This window comes from Mya arenaria, chromosome 3 (genome assembly GCF_026914265.1).
Source record: "Mya arenaria isolate MELC-2E11 chromosome 3, ASM2691426v1".
In the NCBI taxonomy this organism is placed as follows: domain Eukaryota; kingdom Metazoa; phylum Mollusca; class Bivalvia; order Myida; family Myidae; genus Mya; species Mya arenaria.
Genome location: NC_069124.1, coordinates 34,405,020 through 34,427,744, shown reverse-complemented (window position 1 = coordinate 34,427,744; position 22,725 = coordinate 34,405,020). Strand labels below are relative to the sequence as shown.

Here is a 22,725-nt window from a genome sequence, read left to right as displayed (position 1 = left end):
CACACGTTCAAAACACGTTCTTACTGCGCGCATCTTCACGTGCGCACCACGTCCAATGCGTTCTTAGTCCGTAGTACCATTTCATAGTAAACGCGAGGAGAGGTTGTGGTGAGAACTCCATTGACGTAAAAAGAACGCAATGACAACCTAGAGAAAACACGATGAGAACGCCATTCAACCACGCTTTCACTACGTAAATCAAGTTCTTATAAGGTTTAAGTTACGCCGTCGCTACGTCCATGCCGTCGTTTATACGTTCTTACTAAGTTCTTCCTACGTCCCGATTCGACCACTTCCTCACTACGTTTCTTTTAACATGTCCAAAGTCCGTTCATGTCCTGGACACGTCCATTAAGACCATACCACGTCCTTATGGGTGTATATTGCGTTCCTTCTAAGTTGACCGCGCCCTGCCAGATTTTTGGGGACGTAATGGAAACGAGGCCTAGTGTGATGGGGGCATTAGGAAAGGTCAAGAATCATGACAATTAGTGATCGATCTCTTACATGTTGGCAAACGTTACCTGTTTGTTTTGGACTAGCCCAATTCAGGCGTGTTAGGTCGGGTATTGTTTAAGATCAGGCGATGTAACGAAATATTCCTCACTCGATATAATAAAACTCCGAGTCCGTGTATGTCCACTTAGATGGTCGGGCTACTGTAATTAAGTATCCATTGATATGGCCTTTTAACTATCAAAGAAGGATATTTTTTTTCTAAAAAACACTGTGGGTGTTTGCTTTCCCCTCATGAGGTCCAACTTTTGGCTGGCGTCTCATATGTTTAACTTGACCAAATACACCCATATTTATAATTGAAGGGCGAATATGTTCACTGAGCCGGTCGGGTCACTGTGATTAAGTATCCATTGACATGGTTTTGTTGCTATCATAGAAGTATTACGAATTTGTTTTATAGAAAACGGTGTAGGTGCATGGTTGCTTTCCCCTCATAAGTTGAACTTTTGGCTTGCGTCTTATAATGTTTTGTCACACACATCCGTAATTATAATTTGGGGCGGAGGAGGGGGTTGTCAAGATGATACTACGTTGTAGCTCCCAAACAATGAAGTAATGAAAAAGAAAGCGCCACCGCTTCTAGTGAATTAAAGATGGTCTTAATTAATTGCAGGCGGGAGATCGACTGTTCAACATGACCATTGGACTTCCGGTGTATGAGGGAAATCTCCACAATGAAGAGTAAGTACTGTAATAAAATAGTACAGGCACCTTATTCACTACCGCCTTCAGCTCTTCGGCCATATTATTCGAGGAGTTCCGAATTACGTCTTCAGTCCTAGTTTCAGACATTCGGAGCTCCTCGGCCATTTTCGTCGAAAACAACCTTGGATGTAGGCCGGCATATTAATAGAAGTAGTTCGTAAAATTGGAATTATATTATTATTATTTAAATGTAGTGGTCTGGCTGGTATTTGTAGATCTAGTTTTAAATTGATTGCCAGTGAAGTGTATTATTGCAAACATAATTAAGATTCCCAAGAGTTAAATCATTAAGTTTAACTGCTAAATTGAAAATACTATGCGTTCTACTTGTAGCGTGGTTAAAGTGTACCGATTTCTGACATTGTAAACCGTCAATATCCATCCGATCGATGTTGTTTCCTTAGAAAATGGTGGAGGCATTCGGAGTTTCTCGGCCATTTTTTATCGAAAACAACCTCGGATGTTTTTGGACGGTTTATATACTAAAAAGCGGTACAGTACGTTTAAGTCCGCTGCAAGTAGATCGATTTGAATAGTATTTTTTCATTCATTTTACAAAATCTGTCCTTCAAGAAAAAGAATCTGTTAGTTGTAAAACGTTTAACATTTTTAACCATTCTTACTGTTCTAGAATAAACGTATTCGTGAATACTTAATTTGAAATGCATTTGCACAATGACGTTTTAGTGTAATTAAAATTGTCGTTTTCTACTGAAGTACAGGGGTGGTATTTAATTATGTTAATCTTATGGTCATACATCATTGACTTTATTCACTTTGTTGGTCAGTTAATAATAACACTTAATGCGATTAGCTACATCGTTCTTAGATCCAGTTAAGACCAATATTGAATATGCTTTATTTGCCGTTTGTTTTGTTGATTCCAACTCGTTGATTTTCAGTAACAATATTTTCATTTCATTTCAGACAAAAACTCAAGGGCCTAGAAAGCTTGGTCACTTTTTCCAAGAAAACGCAGCAGAGCCAAATTGTGGAAATTCTGCTACAGAAGAAAAACATATCAGACGACATTCTTCTCATGCAGTATGCGTTTGGAGTCACCAACAAGATCCCGTAGATTCCCGTTGAATGTGTTCAGTATTGCCGTTGTAAAAGCACACACAACAGTTTCTTGTAAATAGCTTCACGGATGTACAGCGTAGTTGGCAGTTTTAACTTATAAGTTTTAATGCAAGTAAATGCTATAAGAGATGTACAAAGTCCTCCAAGAACAAAATCCCACTAGAACCACCACCACCACTGTTTGCATTGGCGGACAAAAAATCACAACCCGCCCCCAAATGATATTCAACTTCAAAAGTCCCACAAGAACAAAATCCCACCACCACAAACACCACCACCACTTTTGCATTGGCGGACAAAATCCCCCCTCCCCCGCCTCCATATGACATTCAACTATTAGTTTCATATTAGATATAATTTAATAATATTTTTACTTTCGTATCGGTTTTTATGACAAAATCATATTGCAACTAAATATACATGAACATGTAAGTATTATTTAAAGAATATAAACAAGTTATTGACTTTTATTTTATTTTCGATTGTTTAAACTGAATAAAATATTTTAGTAAAGCTTTGTGTTTCCTTTCTTATAGGTAGATATTCATTGTTATCTTTACAGTAACATTTGGATATTGTTACCATCTTCGGCAACCACGGTACTTTCTTCCGTTACACTTCATTAATACCGTGGTGAAAATCTCGTTAATAGAAATACTCATGACGCTGGGGCGACGATGAAATCGCATGTTACTATTAAGTTTTCTTCAATAACCCTGTATTGCCTGTTTTCTCCGCAGGCGAGTGGACTAAGTGAATGGTTTTTAGTGGGTTTTCTCCGGGTACCCCAGTTTCCCCGCAACACTAGACTGCCTCGCGTAGCATTGTGCCAATGAGAGTAATTAGAACTATGTTTGTAAGAATACGTTTCATATTCGTTGTAAAATAAATAAGTTTAAAAAAAAAATGTAGTGATAGGTGGACCAAGCTCAATTCGAGCATACGCCATAAAAAATCTACGTGAAAACATATGGAAGAGTGTCTGTGCATATGTTAGAGTCAGATTTTCGGAGAGGTTTACTTGCGGAAAAAATTTCCTCATTATTTATTCATGATTACCAGATTTTCCTAGCCAAATCCCATACAATACACAATAAAAACATATAGCAGTAGAATATCAGGGATATCCGACGATTACTGAAACTATTACAGGATGTAATTGTTGAAAACTAAATATACACAATTTCAGTCCCATCATTTTATTGCAAAATTATCTTCATTGAAATTTAAAGAAAATTTAAAACAACATTCACTGTACGAAAGAAACAATATACATTTGTTAAAGAAAATTATCCAATCAAAGAAAAAGGCACAGAGTGATGTCAGTACAACCATATTTGTAAAAAATTAAGACAAATATATAGTAGTGAATCAGACATAATTATGAAATTACGCAATTTTATTTTTTTGATAATAATAAGAGGATGGGTTCCTAGAACAGTATGCATAAATATCAAAACATGTACATCAAAGTTCTGAGCAAGCTCAACATTTTTGTTCAATTCCAAGCATGTGTAATTCAAAGGACTCATTTTCATAAAATTATCCCATGTTAATTTTGTTCACAGGAAAGATGAGACAAAGAGAAAGAGGGTATGAGACTGATTAAAATGCAACACTTATGCTTACTTTCGAAATTTGTTCTCAAACCTGTGGTCAGAATTTTTAAACAACAAAGTTTGATACTAGTAGTCAAAGTACGAATACAAACTATCATTGAAATAATGCAGAGGTTGAAATTAACACAAGCTCACAAGCCCAGCACTGGTAAAATGTCTTCCAGGCTGGCTAAAATTCTGAAATTTAAAAAGCGAGGCTTGTTCAAAAATTTGATGCCAAGCAAAAGTATATGAATTTGGGCTTGTTCATCCAATATTCTTGACTTCAATGACTGATAATGCATGAAAAAATATGAGTGTGTACACTTTCAGAAACTTGCACGTGCCCCGATGATAAAGGAATCATTAATTCCCGCTCAGATACAAACTTGCTTATAATGATCCAATTTTACAAAATATTTAAAGACAATAATTATATACTAGGACACCTTTGATGAAAAGGAATGTGTTATTGAATAAACAAAATATAAAATCACAGTCACTTTGCAAAGTAAATTTACACAGGTACAAAATCAAACATGTTGTGTAAGCATGTATACAATTTACTTCAGCAGTTATACAATGTTAGCATTTAACATCTGCAATTATATAATGTTAACATTTAACATCCTCAGTTATACAATGTTAACATTTTACATCTTCAGTTATTCAATGTTAACATTTTACATATGCAGTTATACAATGTTAACATTTTACATATGCAGTTATACAATGTTAACATTTTACATATGCAATTATACAATGTTAACATTTTACATATTCAGTTGTACAATGTTAACATTTTACATATGCAATTATACAATGTTAACATTTTACATATTCAGTTATACAATGTTAACATTTTACATCTGCAATTATACAATGCTAACATTTTACATCTGCAATTAAACAATGTTAACATTTTACATCTGAAGTTATACAATGTTAACATCTGCAGTTATATAATGTGAACATTTTACATCTGCAGTTATACATTGTTAACATTTTACATCAGTAGATATACAATGTTAATTTATTACATCTGCAAATATACTAAGTAAACTTTCTACATGGACAGTTATACAATGACAGTTTACAACAGCAGTTACACAATGTTAACATTTTACAACAGCAGTTACACAATGTTAACATTTTACAACAGCAGTTACACAATATTAACATTTTACAACAGCAGTTACACAATGTTAACATTTTACAACAGCAGATATACAATGATCACATTTATCATCAACATTTTATACAAGTCAATGTCAATGTTTTACACCTGAAATCATACCATGTTAACATTCTACATCAGCAGATATACAATGTTAACATTGTACAACATCATTTAAAAAATGTAAACATTTTACGTCATCATTTGTACAATTTTAACACTTCACATCAAAATTCATACAATGTTAATATATGAGAAACTATGAATTGTTTACAGTTTACATAAGAATATATTCAATGTTAACATATTACAACATTTATACATTGTTTTATACAAGTTATGTCAGCATTAATACAAAGTTAATATTGTGTCAGCATTTAATGTTGACATGTAACATCAAAATTTATACAAGCTTACTTTGGCACTATGGAAGAAAATGTATATTCTTGAATAATTAAAACATTTTTTAAATCAGTTATGTTGAAGGCAGCTCTTCACATTTACATCCACATGTGTGCAATATCAGCGTTTAACATGTTTCTGTTCTTCAGAAATCTGTCTAAAATGGGATAAATGTTGTGTACATTGTCTTTAATGTACGTTTTTGTATTTCCTTAAAAACAACAATAACCAGATAGTTTCAATGAAAGAGATCAATATAACTTTAGGATAATCTCTCATGAATAAACAGTTTCAAAAAGTATACTCCTTGCACCAATCAATCTAGCTTGATATGTACAGACATGAACATTTATGATGTTATATTTATTGAGATGGCGATAACCGCTTTTAACGCCATAATAAACAATGGTGAATAAAACCCTGATCTTATTACATTGGAATCTGCTGTGCTTTTTTAACCACTTCAGGAAAGGGGCCAAGGGATTTGGAAAATGTGTCATTTTCAGTGAAATTGGGAATACCAATTATGCCTAAAAATAAACAAGAATGCTTTAAAAAAAATAGACAGAAAAGATAAAAGAATGTCATAAAAATAAATCTACTTTCCTGTACCAAAAAATAGTTTAAAGGTCCATTTTGTTTTTTAAAACATAAAATTGGGAACTTTATTTTCATATTCAGGAAGAGCACTAGGAATGGAGCTAAAGTTTTTTCCCAAATTGGTAAAAAAGCCCACACACACTAAATTCCAGGCAGTTGGACAAAGTCAAATATGTATCACAGCAAAAAAAAATGTTCATAACTGTTGGACCATGAACACCCATTCAAAGGTAAACACATCACATATCTATCTGTCAGAGTCCAATATGGGCTGATACCCAGTGCTGTTGACAGCCTTCAACTGCTTGTCCGGTCTGTTGGAGCGCTTTTTCATGCAGACAAATATTCCTCCAAAGATGATGATGACGATCGGAAGTCCAAGACCCGCCAAGATGATGATAATCACCACTGTGGAGATCGCGTCTGCTGGCGGACTGCCGTAGCCAATAGAACCAGACCTGTGAAGAAATACAGGCATTTGAGTCAATACATTTAAACTAAAGGTAACCTTAGCAAAATCATCATACTGGCCAGGTTTCATTTTACTTGCCATTTATTTCAAAGCATTCATCAGATGTTCGATTTAGGTAAATCTAATGTGGTACGCATAGCATCATCACTCTGGTGAACGAGAAGGTTTCAAAGTGAAACCAATATCATTAGGGTGCTGTACCCTGTCCATTTTGGTAGCTATAGTCATTAACACCAACATAAACATTTTTTATGCACCCTCCTGCTTTCATAGAATGAATTAAATGCTCTTTTGTTTTGATAAAACTTAAAAGATGATTATAAATTCATACAAACTTGAAATATTTGGCAGATGAAACTCAATATAACTTCAATTAAGCACAATTTCAAACATCTTCTGTGAAATTTATAATGTTCAAACCCTTCACAGATGCTTCAAAGTGCCCCTTTCTCCCCCAGCACCTTGTCCCTTTTCTGTAGTACTTTGTGTATTTAAAACCTGGCTAAAACAAATGTTTAAGCCAGGTACAAAACAACAACAACATGGTATGGTTAAAATAAAAAATAATTGTTTAATGAATATTTATGCACTACAAAGCTTGAAGAAAATTTAAATTTACCATGTCAAAACCCTGGTCTTGTTATAACCTCCATCTTTTGCGATTCCGAACGAGAAATTTTGGGCTTTTTTCATAGACTTATCCAAAACTGTCTCCCCGTAAAATGCATAAACGATCGTGTCATCAACTTGGTTTTTCTGGTCCATTGTGAGGTCTTGCAGTGCGTAATGCTTCATGCTTGTTGCCTTATTTCTGGCCCGCTTCAAAGCATTGTAGGCAACTGGTTTCCACTGCAGGAAACCGGTCTGATCCCTGTGATTTGATCTTGTCATCCAGTTGTAAATCTTAAATATTACCAATGTTTGGATTTGTTACAGTTTAATCATTTAATTTTTTTTACTTTTTATATCCTTGCTTGCCCCAATTTCTTAAAACTTCTTAAATCCCTTAAAACAGGACTAAGCTGAGCTAACTATTTTGTTTTTCTATTATATGCGTAATATTTACTTCTTTAATAACTTTAAGACGTTAAATGGGAATTATCTGTATGATAATCACAATAAAACATTTTTCCTTCATCAAAATTGATTTTTAGTATGTAGTTTGGCTAATTTAAATAAGCTACTGAAGCTAATTAAGCTTAAGAAGTTTCCAGAAATTGGGGCCTTATTTGAAATCTTTAGTGTTCAGACTAGGCATTGCAACTATGTTTTGTACCATCAGGTTGAGGCTGCAGGGATATATATGGGAATGTAGCCAATTATATTATGAAACTGGATATAAGTTATCCATTATTTTATGGATAGTTTGTACATCAAAGCAATTTGATAGCTTAACTGTTAGTATTCGCTAAATATCGACCAAACCAAAGAATTAACCACTTTTATACAATTGTGTGCTGGTGTTTCCTAAAAGGCAGGATTTTGACAGGCTTGTTGAAGCCAGAACTCAGGAAATATTTGGCTCATATTTTTGTAGATGCCTGGATCACCTACGGCCCTAGGAATTTGACATCCAGTCGAAACTCACTATGAGGAGCTATGTTTTCTTAATGTTCCAGCTGTGTTGAACTTTTTCGAATATTTTGGGTTCAGATAGACATGTTTCGTTTTTCGTTATATCTATAGTTTGTTATCTTAATGTATTTCAGGAAGTCCAAATGACTTTGACATAGCAAGTTTTGAATCTATTTCTCTGCTCCTTGGTGTAATTTTAAACTTTCTTTATTGTTGAAAGAATTTTTAACAATAATCGTTGGCTATAAAGAACTATAAATCAACATACCTGGAAGACACCAGGAGCATACTCATCGTCAATTGAGCGTGTCTTATCGACATACATGGGTTCCGAGTCCCCGCCCACTGTAAGAATTTCTACAGCAAAGCGGGAGTCAGTGAAGTTGGTCATAATATGGTCAATGTTCATGTCAAACTGTGTCAGGTTCTCGTTGTACTGAAGGTGGGGCAATTGGTCCTCTCTTCCCTCACTTCCAAATGCGTTGAACTGAAAAAGGGTGAAAAAAAACATTATTTACAATAATAAATATTCTTCCTGGTCTAAATTTTCAAGTTTCTGTCCATCAACAACAATCTGTCACCCAATGCTCATGCAAAAACAGGAGAATACAGTCGAACCTCATTGGCTCGAAATCCCAGGGACCGGCAAAATTACCTTGAGTCTCGGAAATATCGAGCCAAGCGGGAATGCTTACCTTTAGTATAAAACTAATGGGTTTTTTATATCAAGTTCGAGCCAACAAGAAAATCGAGCCAACGGGATTCGACTGTATGTGAAAAAATGATAAGAACAAATAATTTTGTGGTATCCACAATTTATAAAGTATTTTTTCGTGCATATTTTACCTTGATGGAGAATGTGCCATTGTTTTTCCAGAGTTCTTGTTGTGTCTTATCTGAGGCTTTAAAGGTGATGGAGTTAGATTTAATGTCTGAGACGGTGCTCAGCTTCTCCCAGCTGAAGTCCTGAAGATCATACATGTTCCAATGAGTGGACCCGGCATTATACTTGCTCATATCGGCGTAGTCTTGCGTATCATTGTATTCAATCAACTGAAAAAAACAACAATATTTTTCTGATTGAAAACCCCCCAGAGATTTTGCAAGTGTAGACTAAAATTTCAGATTGAAAAAAATGCCAGCTGAAAGAATTTAGTCAGTAAGTTTAGAATATACATGCATTTGTAATATATTTGTCTTTGTCTTGGAACTTTATGCCATTTTCTAAAAACCGTAATCAAAAAGTCCTGAACATGTGATTTCTATTAAATTTAAACAAAAGTATTTGTTGATATTTTATCAAAACACACAACAGATTATTTACCTTTGAGAACAAAATGGAGAATGAGTAATTTACAGTTGTGTTTACAATCTTGATTGAATTTTGTCTTTTTGCTGGGTCTGGTGACACAAGATTTGTCCAGTTTATAATCAGTGCTGCTCCAGGGCCAGTGTAAGCCACAAACACAGTCGGTAGCCCTGTAAATACAAACAGTTACATGAAATAGGCTGCATCATACTCATAGGGGTGTACATCTTTTCAAATACACAATGTACCTTTATTTTATCATATGGTTCCAATTATTTACAGTTTAATGCAAATCAACAATTGTTTTATTCATATATTAACCATATCCTATATAAATATGCTCGCCTTCTATTTCTGATCTAATTAAAATTATGAAAACAATAAGTTAACATTTCAGCAATTCCTATGCTACAGCTCTCGTTTTTATTTTAATTCAACCCTCTCTTAACAAGAATGGTATTATTTTTTGTATAATGTTTACAACTGTTTTTTAAATGAATGTTTTTTGTGGGACCTGTGTGATTAATTATGAATTCAATTTGAAATGTAAAGAATGGCACTTATTTATAAAGCCAAATAATAACATTGCTGTGGTTAAGGTTTTCAGACAACCTAATTTTATGTAAAAAAATATGTCTCTATCTTCCTAGCCTGTTTGTTTTTAGCTCACCTGTCACGTAGTGACAAGGTGAGCTTTTGTGATCACTCTTCGTCCGTCGTCCGTCCGTCCGTCCGTTCACAATTGCTTGTGAACACAATAGAGGTCACAATTTTGACCTAATCTTTATGAAACTTGGTCAGACTGATCATCTCTATAAAATCTAGGTCAAGTTCGATATTGGGTCATCTGGGGTCAAAAACTAGGTCACTAGGTCAATTAGTAGAAAAACCTTGTGAACACAATAGAGGTCACAATTTTAGCCTAATCTCAATGCAACTTGGTCAGAATGGTCATCTCTATAAAATCTAGGTCAAGTTCGATATTGGGTCATCCGCGGTCAATAATTAGGTCACTAGGTCAATTAGTAGAAAAACCTTGTGAACACAATAGAGGTCACAATTTTAGCCTAATCTCAATGCAACTTGGTCAGAATGATCATCTCTATAAGATGTAGGTCAAGTTCGATATTGGGTCATCCGCGGTCAACAACTAGGTCACTAGGTCAATTAGTACAAAAACCTTGTGAACACAATAGAGGTCACAATTTTAGCCTAATCTCAATGCAAGTTGGTCAGAATAATCATCTCTATAAAATCTAGGTCAAGTTCGATATTGGGTCATCCGCAGTCAATAACTAGGTCACTAGGTCAATTATTAGAAAAACCTTGTGAACACAACAGAGGTCACAATTTTGACCTAATCTTTATGAAACTTGGTCAGACTGATCATCTCTATGAAATCTAGGTCAAGTTCGATATTGGGTCATCTGGGGTCAAAAACTAGGTCAGTAGGTCAATTAGTAGAAATACCTTGTGAACACATAAGAGGTCACAATTTTAGCCTAATCTCAATGCAACTTGGTCAGAATGATCATCTCTATAAAATCTAGGTCAAGTTCGATATTGGGTCATCCGCGGTCAATAACTAGGTCACTAGGTCAATTAGTAGAAAAACCTTGTGAACACAATAGAGGTCACAATTTTAGCCTAATCTCAATGCAAATTGGTCAGAATGATCATCGCTGTAAAATGTAGGTCAAGTTTGATATTGGGTCATTCACGGTCAATAACTAGGTCACTAGGTCAATTAGTAGAAAAACCTTGTGAACACAATAGAGGTCACAATTTTAGCCTAATCTCAATGCAACTTGGTCAGAATGATCATCTCTATAAAATCTAGGTCAAGTTCGATATTGGGTCATCCGCGGTCAATAACTAGGTCACTAGGTCAATTAGTAGAAAAACCTTGTGAACACAATAGAGGTCACAATTTTAGGCTAATCTTAATGCAACTTGGTCAGAATGATCATCTCTATAAAATCTGGGTCAAGTTCGATATTGGGTCATACGCAGTCAATAACTAGGTCACTAGGTCAATTATTAGAAAAACCTTGTGAACAAAATAGAGGTCACAATTTTAGCCTTATCTTAATGAAACTTGGTCAGAATGATCATCTTAACATAAGCTAGGTCAAGTTCCATATTGGGTCAACCCAGGTCAAAAACTAGGTCACTAGCTCAATTAGTAGAAAAACCTTGTGAACACAATAGAGGTCACAATTTTAGCCTAATCTCAATGCAACTTGGTCAGAATGATCATCTCTATAAAATGTAGGTCAAGTTCGATATTGGCATCCGCGGTCAACAACTAGGTCACTAGGTCAATTAGTACAAAAACCTTGTGAACACAATAGAGGTCACAATTTTAGCCTAATCTCAATGCAAGTTGGTCAGAATAATCATCTCTATAAAATCTAGGTCAAGTTCGATATTGGGTCATCCGCAGTCAATAACTAGGTCACTAGGTCAATTATTAGAAAAACCTTGTGAACACAACAGAGGTCACAATTTTGACCTAATCTTTATGAAACTTGGTCAGACTGATCATCTCTATGAAATCTAGGTCAAGTTCGATATTGGGTCATCTGGGGTCAAAAACTAGGTCAGTAGGTCAATTAGTAGAAATACCTTGTGAACACATTAGAGGTCACAATTTTAGCCTAATCTCAATGCAACTTGGTCAGAATGATCATCTCTATAAAATTTAGGTCAAGTTCGATATTGGGTCATCCGCGGTCAATAACTAGGTCACTAGGTCAATGCCCCTGAAGTGATAAGAGGCCCCACCTAGGGGGTCACAAGTTTTACATAGGCTTATATAAGGAAAGTGTTTAAAAATCTTCTTGTCTGAAAATGCAAGGCCTACGCATTCAATATTTGGTATGTATCATAACCAAGTGGTCCTCTACCAAGATTGTTCAATTTATGCCCCTGGGGAGAAGAGGCCCTATCCTGGGGGAGTCACAAGTTTTGCATAGGCTTATATAGAACAAAAAACTTCTTGTCTAAACCAACAAGACATTGGCATTTTATATGTGGCATAACCTAGTGGCCCGCTACCAAGATTGTTCAATTTGTGCACCTGTGGTGAAAAGAGGCCTCATCCTGGGTGTCACAAGTTTTACATAGGCTTATATAGGAAAAAACTTTAAAATTTTCTTGTCTGAAGCCACAAGGACTAGGTCTTAAATATTTGGTTTGAAGCATTGCCTACTGATAGGGTCATGTGGGGTAAAAAACTAGGTCAGTGGGACAAATAAAAGAGTGGCCTCTAGGGGCCATACTTTTCATTGGATCTTTATGATAATAGGTCAGAATGTTCACTTTATTTAGCAAAGCTACAGGTGAGCGATACAGGGCCATCATGGCCCTCTTGTTTTTTACTGTCAGCATGTTATTTTATATGACCTTATACTAATGGTTAAGCATTAATATTTACCTATAGGTGATAGAACATAGTGGCGGGCATCATTTTTTCCTTCTGATTTGATGTGAGCAATGCTTACGCCATCACAAATAGTCGAGTTGAAAGTACACTCAAATATTTTAGTTGATACCTGCAAATAAGGAACATATTTATATATATAATTCAGTGCTCCAACCAGGATAAATTTGAAAGGCAGGGTGCTGGGTAGGAAAGGGCACTTAAGATGCACATTGAATGAGACTTAATAGAGCACTTATAATGCAAGAGTCAATGTTCAATTCATATTGTGTATTTGTTGGTATACAAGGGTCAATGTTCAATTCATATTGTCTATTTGTTGTAACTACTTTCAAAACTAATATTTTGTTATGTAAGGCCTACAATGTAGATGTAGTGCTGATATATGTATATCAGATTTGATTCTGACATTTACAAAAAATGAACAGTATTAAAACTGCACTCAGATTTACCATTTTTACAACTTTTTTTTATTTTTTTGTCTTGGAAAGAGCAAATATTTGCATAAATATCTGCAAACCAATGATATAAGATTGCTGACAAAAGATCCGATCGCGGATTTTCATATTTCCATTAAAAAATTAATGTTTTATGGCTTAAACCGATACTAATGGTTTAAGAAAAATGCATAAAACATCAATTTTTGAACTTCGAAAAAAATCTGCGATCTAATTTTTTGTCAGCAGTCTTATATAACTTGCTTCCATGGATTATAGCCAAAATTAGCTCTTTCCACGGCAAAAAAATAAAAGTTGTCAAAACATTCAATCTGTGAGAGTGCAGGTTTAAAGACAAATTTGGTCTTAAACCTGACCATGCTATTCAAGGCAAAGACTGAACAATGATGGATTGGATTGAGACTGAACAGACAGACAGGCAATTGTGGAAAGGTTATATCATTTATGCCTCAGTAACCCCGACTCAAAGCAAGATTTTAACTCCTGTGGTTTGCAGTATATATAACAAGAGCTGTCACAGAGACAGCGCGCTCGATTATTCCGCCGCTTTTCAGTGTAAGGATTGAAAAGTTTTGGCGAAACATGCATGGATCACTGTTAAATTAGATTTCAATGAAATACATGATGTGCTGAGATATTAACATAAATTTGGTAACATGCAAAATTTAAACCAGAATTTTTAAGTCTAATAATAAAGGGCCATTATTTGCAAAATACAGTTATCTAAGTTGGTTATTCAATTAGGCTGGGTGGTTGAATACCATTGTATAAAGTCTCACAGGTTCGGATCATGATGGTGAACAAGTGTGCAAAGTTTGAAAGCCAGATGAAAATTGAATTGGAAAATATTTGAGGTGGTACGCAAACTTTAACGTAAATTCTAATTAGAAAAAGGGGCATAATTCTGTCAAAATGCTTGATACAGTGACCTCCTCCAATGTACAGGTTGAGTGCTGATGGTGAACAAGCGTGCAAAGTTTAAAAGCCAGATGTCAATGGACTTTGACATTTTTGAGGCGGTACGCAAACTTTAACGTAAATTCTAAGTAGAAAAAGGGGCATAATTTTGTCAAAATGCTTGATAGAGTTAACTCCTCCTGTGTACAGCCATAATTTATGTCAATGGACTATGAAAATATTTGAGGTGGTACAAAAACTCTTACAAAAACTTTAACATAAGTGGTTACGCCGACGCTGACGCCGACGCCGACGCTCGAGTGACTAGGATAGCACACCTTATTTTTTGAATAGTCAAGCTAAAAATCAATTTTAGCTCCAAAATACTATTGCAATGAATTATCAATGTTTTAGGAGTAGGAAACAATGAACCAAAATAACCGGACTATGGAATTTTAAGTTAAAGATTATCAAAATAGAAATATAATAAAACATCTGAATATATTTTAAAATTAATGGAAATTATGAGAAAACATATTTATAAAACATTTAATCACTCTTCTACTGATAATTAAAGGATTATCCAGATTTTGGACTGGATTAGTCAGAAAACATATGCAGCTCATAACTTGGAATGATAAAAATATATGTTTTTTTTTAAAACACACATATCCATTGACACTGACAGAACCAAGCCCGTATATTACTATCATGATATGATTTAGTGTTAACAAAGAAAAGTCCACATATATAACAAGAGGCCCAAAAGGGCCTATGATCTACTGGCATTGCTCTTGTGGTCATTTTCAATCCAGAGCATGTACGTTTGAGTAATAGGCAACAAATATATAGTTCACTTTTTTATTTCAAAACTGAAGACTGAATCGTGTTCACAAGCAATTGTTTACAGATGCACGGACACACGATTGCACGGATGGTCATACTACGTTCACATAACCATCGCATAAGCTCTTCTGGCCTTTGGTCCAGGCTAACCATCATTAAAAAAAAAGAAGCCTGGACGGGATTTTAGAATGACTAGGAAAGCAGGTAACGTACATGGCAGATGTCTGCTATAAATTTAAAAAACCTCAAAGCAACCAAGGAAAGTGGTAGCTCCCTGAGGAGTGTATACTTTATTTTTAAAAACGCTGTTTTAACGGCAAATACAGTGGTACATGTAGTTTTTTAGATGGAAAAGTATGATCATACACTAGTCATTCTTAAATGCCATCCAGGTTTCTTTTTTAAATGATGTTTAGCCTGAACATCAATAAACAAAAAAACCTTGACGGCATTTTAGAATGACTAACTAGATCCTTAGTCTAAATTAATAGACGTGTTATACGAGATTCTTCTAATCCCTAACGTCTAAACGGGAATGTGCAAAAAACGGGGGTGTTTTAAAAATATTGAAATTGTTTAAAGTGAAGTATTTTATGGTTGAAATTGATCATAAAGAGTTATATTCATATTTTACCATGTACGTGAAATGTTACTTTGCACTAAACAAGCATTTAATGCATTAAAACAAGTTGTTTACCTTTCCAATAAAACGAAAGTTGACTGACACAGACAACAATTATGCGAAGGGGAACAACTCGATACAATCGTAATGACTCGGCCTCCTCCGACAAAGCTTCGAGATAGACCTCGTTATACAATCGTAACAACTCGGCCATGGCCGAAATGTTCGGAGCGATTTAAAACTGCCCTGAAAGCCTTGCAGGTGCCCTTCATGTATATATCGTTATGTTTTGACAGAATGAAATGAAGAAAAGCCGTCAAACTCATAATTATAAGTTGGATATTTATTTTTTGTGTACGGAACTAATATAAAATAACATTATCTGGTAATATTTCTTGTTTTTATAGTATTTTATAGACGCTATATGCTTTAAACCGGAATCCTGATCGGAACCTCTACCCACTTTTGATACTAAACAATTTGTACGTGAAGGATTTGCCATATCAAAAATCTAAAAAATATCCGTCAACGTACAATTATTTGGACTAACTAGATCCTACGCTGTATAATAAAAATCACTTTCGATCTTTTTGAACAGTTAAATCATATACAAATAGAATACTACCAGTGATTCAAATATAAAATCACTTACTTTTCGATCTGCTGAGACTTGTAAAGTAACTAAAATTAAACAAAGAATTTTACACAAAATGTGAACGGCCGCAGACATTTTGTTGTTCACGTGATGTTCTGTCATGTCATGTGACTATTTGATAAGTAACGAATAACTTGGTAAGAATGCTTACTGCATTGTACTTTCCGGCAACTACACTATGGTCCTCCAGTATCCAAAACAGTTATTATGAACTTCTCAGTGAATTGACATTACAATTCAGACCGGGGCCTTTCATCGGTCGGCATATCCACAAGAGTGGGGCAAAAAGGACCATGCCGAAAAGCTCACTAGGCCGAATTGAACTGACAATTATTTACAATAAAAATGATACTCAAGGGAGCACACCCCTAATGAAACCCTTCACTTGAAACTCATCAATTTTAATGCTTTCCATGTTGTTAAGCCAAGGACTATAAATATTTTGAGGGTTTCTAGGTAGTGGGTCGAATCCAGCCAGAAGCACAAATATTATTCATATTTTCTTCTTCTTTGTTTCCATTAGCTAACATTCTATTTACAAAAGTTAATATTTTATTTTCATTAAAATGTAATTAAATATATTTTTACAATAAATATTGGCTTCTGTGAAGATTTTATAACTTGCAAGCATGGCTGAAATAGGTGGTTGGGAATTATTAACATTTTTTTAAATGTGACGGTAAAACATTCTGATTTTTTGCATAATGTTCAGAAAAGATTAAAATAATTATTCATAAAGAAAAGGTCATGAGTATTTCTAGAACTTGTTATTTTTGCTTTCAAATATCGATGTTCCAATTTTACGCGGTCAAAACAATTAATATATTAAAACTAAAATACCATATTTTTGAAACCTGGGAGTAGGATGTGTGTGCGTGTGTGTGTGCGTGTGACTGTTTAAACATTAACAACATACTCAGTATAATTTGTGAAACCCTAAACGTCCCTGTAAACAGTTGGACAGCAACTAAAATGCAATGTCACCTAAAATTATCTTTAAAAATCCATTAAAACCGACGAAGAACACGTATATAGGTATAACTCTTCGCAATCATTTTTTGCATCCCTGGCCGCATCTTACCAAAAGACGTTAAAAGTTGGTACAAGTAGCTCCCCTGCCTGGCGCTCGGCATTTAAAGGGTAGTGCTTGGAAAAGTGGTGTACTCAGTACTTCCTTGTATCCACTGTCTCTTCAGCGTGCTGTCCCTTCAGCAAAAAACAAAGGACCCCGGAATTAAGTGCTTGCACTTTCACGGTTTATCCTTGACCGCAAGGTCTAAAGAAATACATACATTTGCTGAGAAGGGATAAATATAATTATTTGCTTAGAAGGGAGCAATATGATTATTTGTTTAGATGGGAAAAATATGATTATTTCCATAAAAGGGAGCAATATGATTATTTGCTTAAAAAAGAGCAATTTTAAATCTTCTTCACAAGGGTGAATTTTAAGTGAGTATTTACGGAAAGAGTTATATATCTTTTTACTTTGATATAAATGCTTTAAAGACCCAAAATAATCATAATTACAGTCGTGCTATATTTTGTTGGTATTTTATTAAAAGAAAGTAATTAAAATTATATTGTTGTAAACACTTTCATTCTATTATTATACTGTCTTCTTCATTTTCCATATACTGAACTGGGCTCTTAATAGGGCATACTTGGCTCAATAAAATGGCCATCGGTGGCAACCTTGAAACTTTATTACGTTTATTTTTGGGTATATTCAGTAAAGCGGGGTGTAAAAGCGTACCGGGAGTAACAGACGCTGTAACAAGGGTTGTTGAGCGGTATAGCTAGAAAGCGAAAATAGCCTATTGTCGAGCATATAATTTGATACCGGAACCCGGAGTATACAATTACTTAGAACAAAGGTGAATTTATTCGTTGCTTACCGCTGTACCCGGTGTAACAGTAGATTGTTCACTTGGAAGGTCAAACGTTTCAAACATTTTCAATATGTCAAAAGTCCTAAGATACCTACCAGGACCCGGTGGGCGTTTCGTGAAATTAGCTAGTAAAATCATTGGTCCAGAAGCGAGAAGTCATATATACGCTACCAAGCATCTGGCAACAAAGATGTAAGTGTGTTTAATGAAACAGTAGACAGTGTTTTAATTAATAATACAGGTTATTCAATATTTCAGCAAACGCTGACAGAACATTTAATTTTGCATATTTGCATTATTGAATTGCCAAACATTTTTAAATTATGGTAAAAAAAGTCACTGCAAATTTATGTTATTTAGTTAGGAAGAGTTTTATTAATGTATTGTACTGGTTAAGGTCACAAATCCGAACACTTTTTGAGGTTTTTCACAATTATCTTGGAGAGTTTTTGTTGTAGTAAGTTAAAATTGCATATGAAACATCTTTGGTTAATGTGACAGCATCTGTCCAAGTACAGATTCACGATCTCATCAATTTTATGTCGAAAATCATTCATTTTATAGACAGTAAATCACCCTTAAATTTATGCTATAATGGGCACAAATACCGAACACTTGAAAAGCGCAAATAGATGGTTATACAATTATATAATTAATAAGTATGCTATATTAAATAAACACTTAGCTGCAAAGTTTTAATAACAACACTTAGCTGCAAAGTTGTTTTATTGTTTCCGATGTTTTTCAAAACATGCAATTCAAATTTAAAGCGTGATTACCATTTATAAATATCTTGAATGTAGGTCAACATAACATAAAGATGCACGTGCGCTCTCTGATGTTATTAACCCGTGTGCTACATTTTGATCTTTAAGCGTATAAACATTGAATGGCATTTTTTTTTAATAATACTCAACAAAACAAGATGAAACTTCGCAAGTGTTTCCAAGGCAAGCCTTTGTATTGATCTAGATCATCGAATAATTGATCTCGGTAAACAAACACGTGTTTTAGCTAGTGTTTGGGATTTGTGCCCTGTTCGGAAATGTACCGTCAACCAGTATAATTTATAAATAAATAAATTGGCAAACATGATTAAAATTCAAATTATTGTGAAGAAAGTCGCTTTCCGCTCTCAATTAAAACTGATTGTACTATTGATAATCAGTTACTTTAATGAAACCGAATATCGATAGTCAAATTAGTGTTGATTCCCAACACTATATAATTGTTAATATTTTTGTTTAGGGCAAAACCAGGTGCAACGTTTTTAGTGGCAGGAAGCACATATATCTTATATCTCTCAGAGTGGGATGAGGTCTGCCAATATATCCCCTTCTATGGCAATAAATACTCTGACAACGAGCCTCTTGAATAATAACCTGGAGCAGGGAATTCTATTTTATTATAATGACAGGTATGGTTCAGTTTGTGAAAGCATGAATATTTATTGAAAGTAGTCATCATGGAAAAAGCTCATAAGTACATTATTTATAAGTACCATATGTGAGGTTGATTTGTTTTAAGCTCACCAGAGCACGAAGTGCTCACGGTGAGCTATTGTGATCGGTCTTTGTCCGGCGACTTTCTGTCAGTCCTTCGGTCAACAATTGCTTAAAAAACTTCTCCTCTGAAATTACCAGGCCAAATTCAATGGAACTTCACAGGAAGCTTCCTTAGGTGACCATCTACAAAAATACAACAAGGGGTCACGATTGATCAACAACAACAACAACAAAATGGCCAAATTCCTGTTTTGCTTTAAAAAACATCTCTAAAACTACCAGTCCAAATTCAATGAAACTTTACAGGAAGCTTCCTTGGGTCATCATCTACAAAAATACAACAAGGATTCATGATTGATCAACAACGTCAACAACAGCAACAACAACGAAAAGGCTGTCCTCCTGTTTTGCTTTAAAACACATCTCCTCTGAAACTTCCGCTCCAAATTCGATAAAACTTTACAGGAAGCTTCCTTGGATGAAGATTGATCAACAACAGCAACAACAACAAAATGGCCAACTTCCTATTTTGCTTTAAAAAACATCTCCTCTAAAACTACCAGTCAAAATTTAATTAAACTTTACAGGAAGCTTACTTGGGTGACCTTCTACAAAAATACACCAAAGGTCATCAACAACAACAAAATGGTCAAAATGTTAAAATCTGATAGTTATGTAAAGTTAACTCTTGAAGCAAGGGCAGCAAGTCTTGCTGTAAGGTCTCCCTTTTTGTTGGAGATTCCACTACTTGCTATTTTAGTAACAAGGGAATAGATTTTAAATTTTATTAAGTCTTCAACATAGTCACTTAAAGGTAATTATTGTTCATTTTTTGGGTTCATAGAATCAAATAATTATTACAGTATACACTTTATTCTTTAGAAGAAATTTCATTTTTACTTAATAATAAATTTAATAATCAGACTTTTCCATTGAACTTCATGTAGATTATTCTAATCTACAATCTTATCTTCTGTGTGGATAGCGAATAAGCCTTTATGGATTTAAAGAAAAATTTGATTTTGAACATGCGAAGAAAGGTGATGATGGAAGAAGCAATGATATTAGTGGAAGAAGCTGAATGTGTTCTGATACTTGATTATTAGAGCTTCAGGCAGTTTATTGATTTTATTGGTTGGTCACTGTTTGTTGTTTGTGTATCTATACTAAAAGTTCTTTCAGTGTGCAAGCAATTTAACATAGTTTTGTGTGTGTGCAGGCATTTGATCAAAGTCCTGTCAGTGTGCAGGCAATTGAAAAAAGTCCTGTCAGTGTGCTGGTATCTGTACCAAGTGCTGTCAATGTGCAGTCAATTATCAAGTCCTGACAGCGTGCAGGCAACTGCACAAAATCCTGTCAGTGTGCAGTTTAATATGAGAATCAAATTCTGTCAGTGTGCAGCAGGGATGTGATTTGTCCGCGGATTCGCGGAATTCCGCAGATCTAATTGCCCCAGGGACCACCACGCCCCCCCCCCCCAAAAGAGTGCTTTTGGTTGTTTGATATCATAGTTTGATTCAAATTTTAAGTCTGAAGAACCCTCAAAAGAGCTTCTAAAAAGCCAGTTTTTCTTCTACGGCAGTGTGCTTTTGACCCCAAAAGTGCCCCAAGAACCCATGGCCGAAATGGTTTCAGCCCTCCAGCTGCCAGGTCAATCACATCCCTGGTGCAGCCAATCATCACGTCCTGTCAGTGTGCAGGCAACTGAACAAAATCCTGTCAGTGTGCATCAATCACCAAGTTCTGCCAGTGTGCAGGAAACTGTGACAAGTTCTGTCAGTGTTCAGGCAACTGTGACAAGTCCTGTCATTGATTATCCAGGCAACATGTTTGATCAGTATCTATTTCAATATTCTTTTAGAACAAATATCAAGCTATATTGATTACAAGGGTTAAACTCTTTTACTCAGGTGAGCTATTTAGGGCCAATATGGCTTTCTTGTTTAGTTGAAGGCGACAAAGAGCTTGTGGTCATACATTTCACATGTATGTGGGATATTTGTTATTTGTAAATAGATTCACTAGATTTCTTTGAATATTTTAAATGTTTCTATTATTTTTATATTTTGACATTGACAACAGTAACTACTACTTATTCTTAGCAATATTATTGTTCTCAAATCATATTCCATCCTAGGATTTTTGTTTTGATATGCAATTGTTATTCTAAAAATAAGTTTTCGTCAGTGTCCTAGAAGATAAAGATTCTTGTAACATGCCAATAGATAATATTTAAAGTTATGATTTTTTAAAATGAACCCCAAACCGTTTTTGTATGGAATTGCTGGTGTTTTTATAAAGATACAAATTTCATTACATTATTTGATCTTATCTTTTAAAGCATTGTTAATTTCTTGTCAAAAATTGAAATTCCCAAGTTTAGGTCAAAGTGATGCACTTTTACTAATCAGAATGGCTCCTGCCCCATTCCCAAATATGCGTAAAAAGTTGTTGATAGATTGTTTACTGCAATGTTGTTGTATCTTGTACTGATATGTTGTAACATTTACTTTTTCAGGTTCAGTCATCTCAAAGACCTGAATGCTGAAATGAGCTCCTAAATTTTAAAATTATATTGGAACATTTGTGACTTCAAAAATGTGTTTACTGATAGTTCATGTTTTGTAAATAAAATATCTAAATGTCATAGTGTGTCAAGTCTTCAAAAAGAAGTTTGTTGTATGGAGTATGGTGTAAAGTCTATCTAGGAATAAATGGTAACGATAAGAAGAACCATGACACAAATTCAGGTAGCACTGATAGCATTTTCCCCTAATTTTTCATCCTTGGCTGTTTATAACTAGTACAACACGTGTTGAGGACAACCCGGTAGTTAATGAAAAAGTGTACTTTTCTTGCGTACCGGACGCGTGTTTCCGGTCATGTGACCAGTGCTGGAAAAACCCATCTTACATACCCCATGTAAGATGAGTCACGCGCAACAACGCGCCACTTCTTATTTCTT

The 22,725-nt window shown here is 34.8% G+C and overlaps 1 protein-coding gene and 1 long non-coding RNA gene across 2 annotated transcripts; one reads left to right on the top strand and one right to left on the bottom strand.

The window, feature by feature from the left end:
* Positions 1–3,483: 3,483 nt before the first annotated feature.
* On the bottom strand, positions 3,484–16,455 carry LOC128229056 (glycosylated lysosomal membrane protein-like). The gene is made up of 7 exons (XM_052940703.1): positions 16,361–16,455; positions 12,880–12,997; positions 9,456–9,610; positions 8,978–9,184; positions 8,400–8,618; positions 7,176–7,459; positions 3,484–6,542 (listed from the first exon to the last, which is right to left on the bottom strand). The coding sequence occupies exons 1-7, from the start codon at positions 16,436–16,438 to the stop codon at positions 6,332–6,334; spliced, it is 1,272 nt and encodes a 423-aa protein (XP_052796663.1). The 5' UTR covers positions 16,439–16,455; the 3' UTR covers positions 3,484–6,331.
* A 1,804-nt stretch (positions 16,456–18,259) lies between these two features.
* On the top strand, positions 18,260–22,407 carry LOC128228894 (uncharacterized). The gene is made up of 3 exons (XR_008259996.1): positions 18,260–18,447; positions 19,504–19,672; positions 22,279–22,407. It is a non-coding gene; the product is annotated as an uncharacterized LOC128228894 (long non-coding RNA).
* Positions 22,408–22,725: the final 318 nt, after the last annotated feature.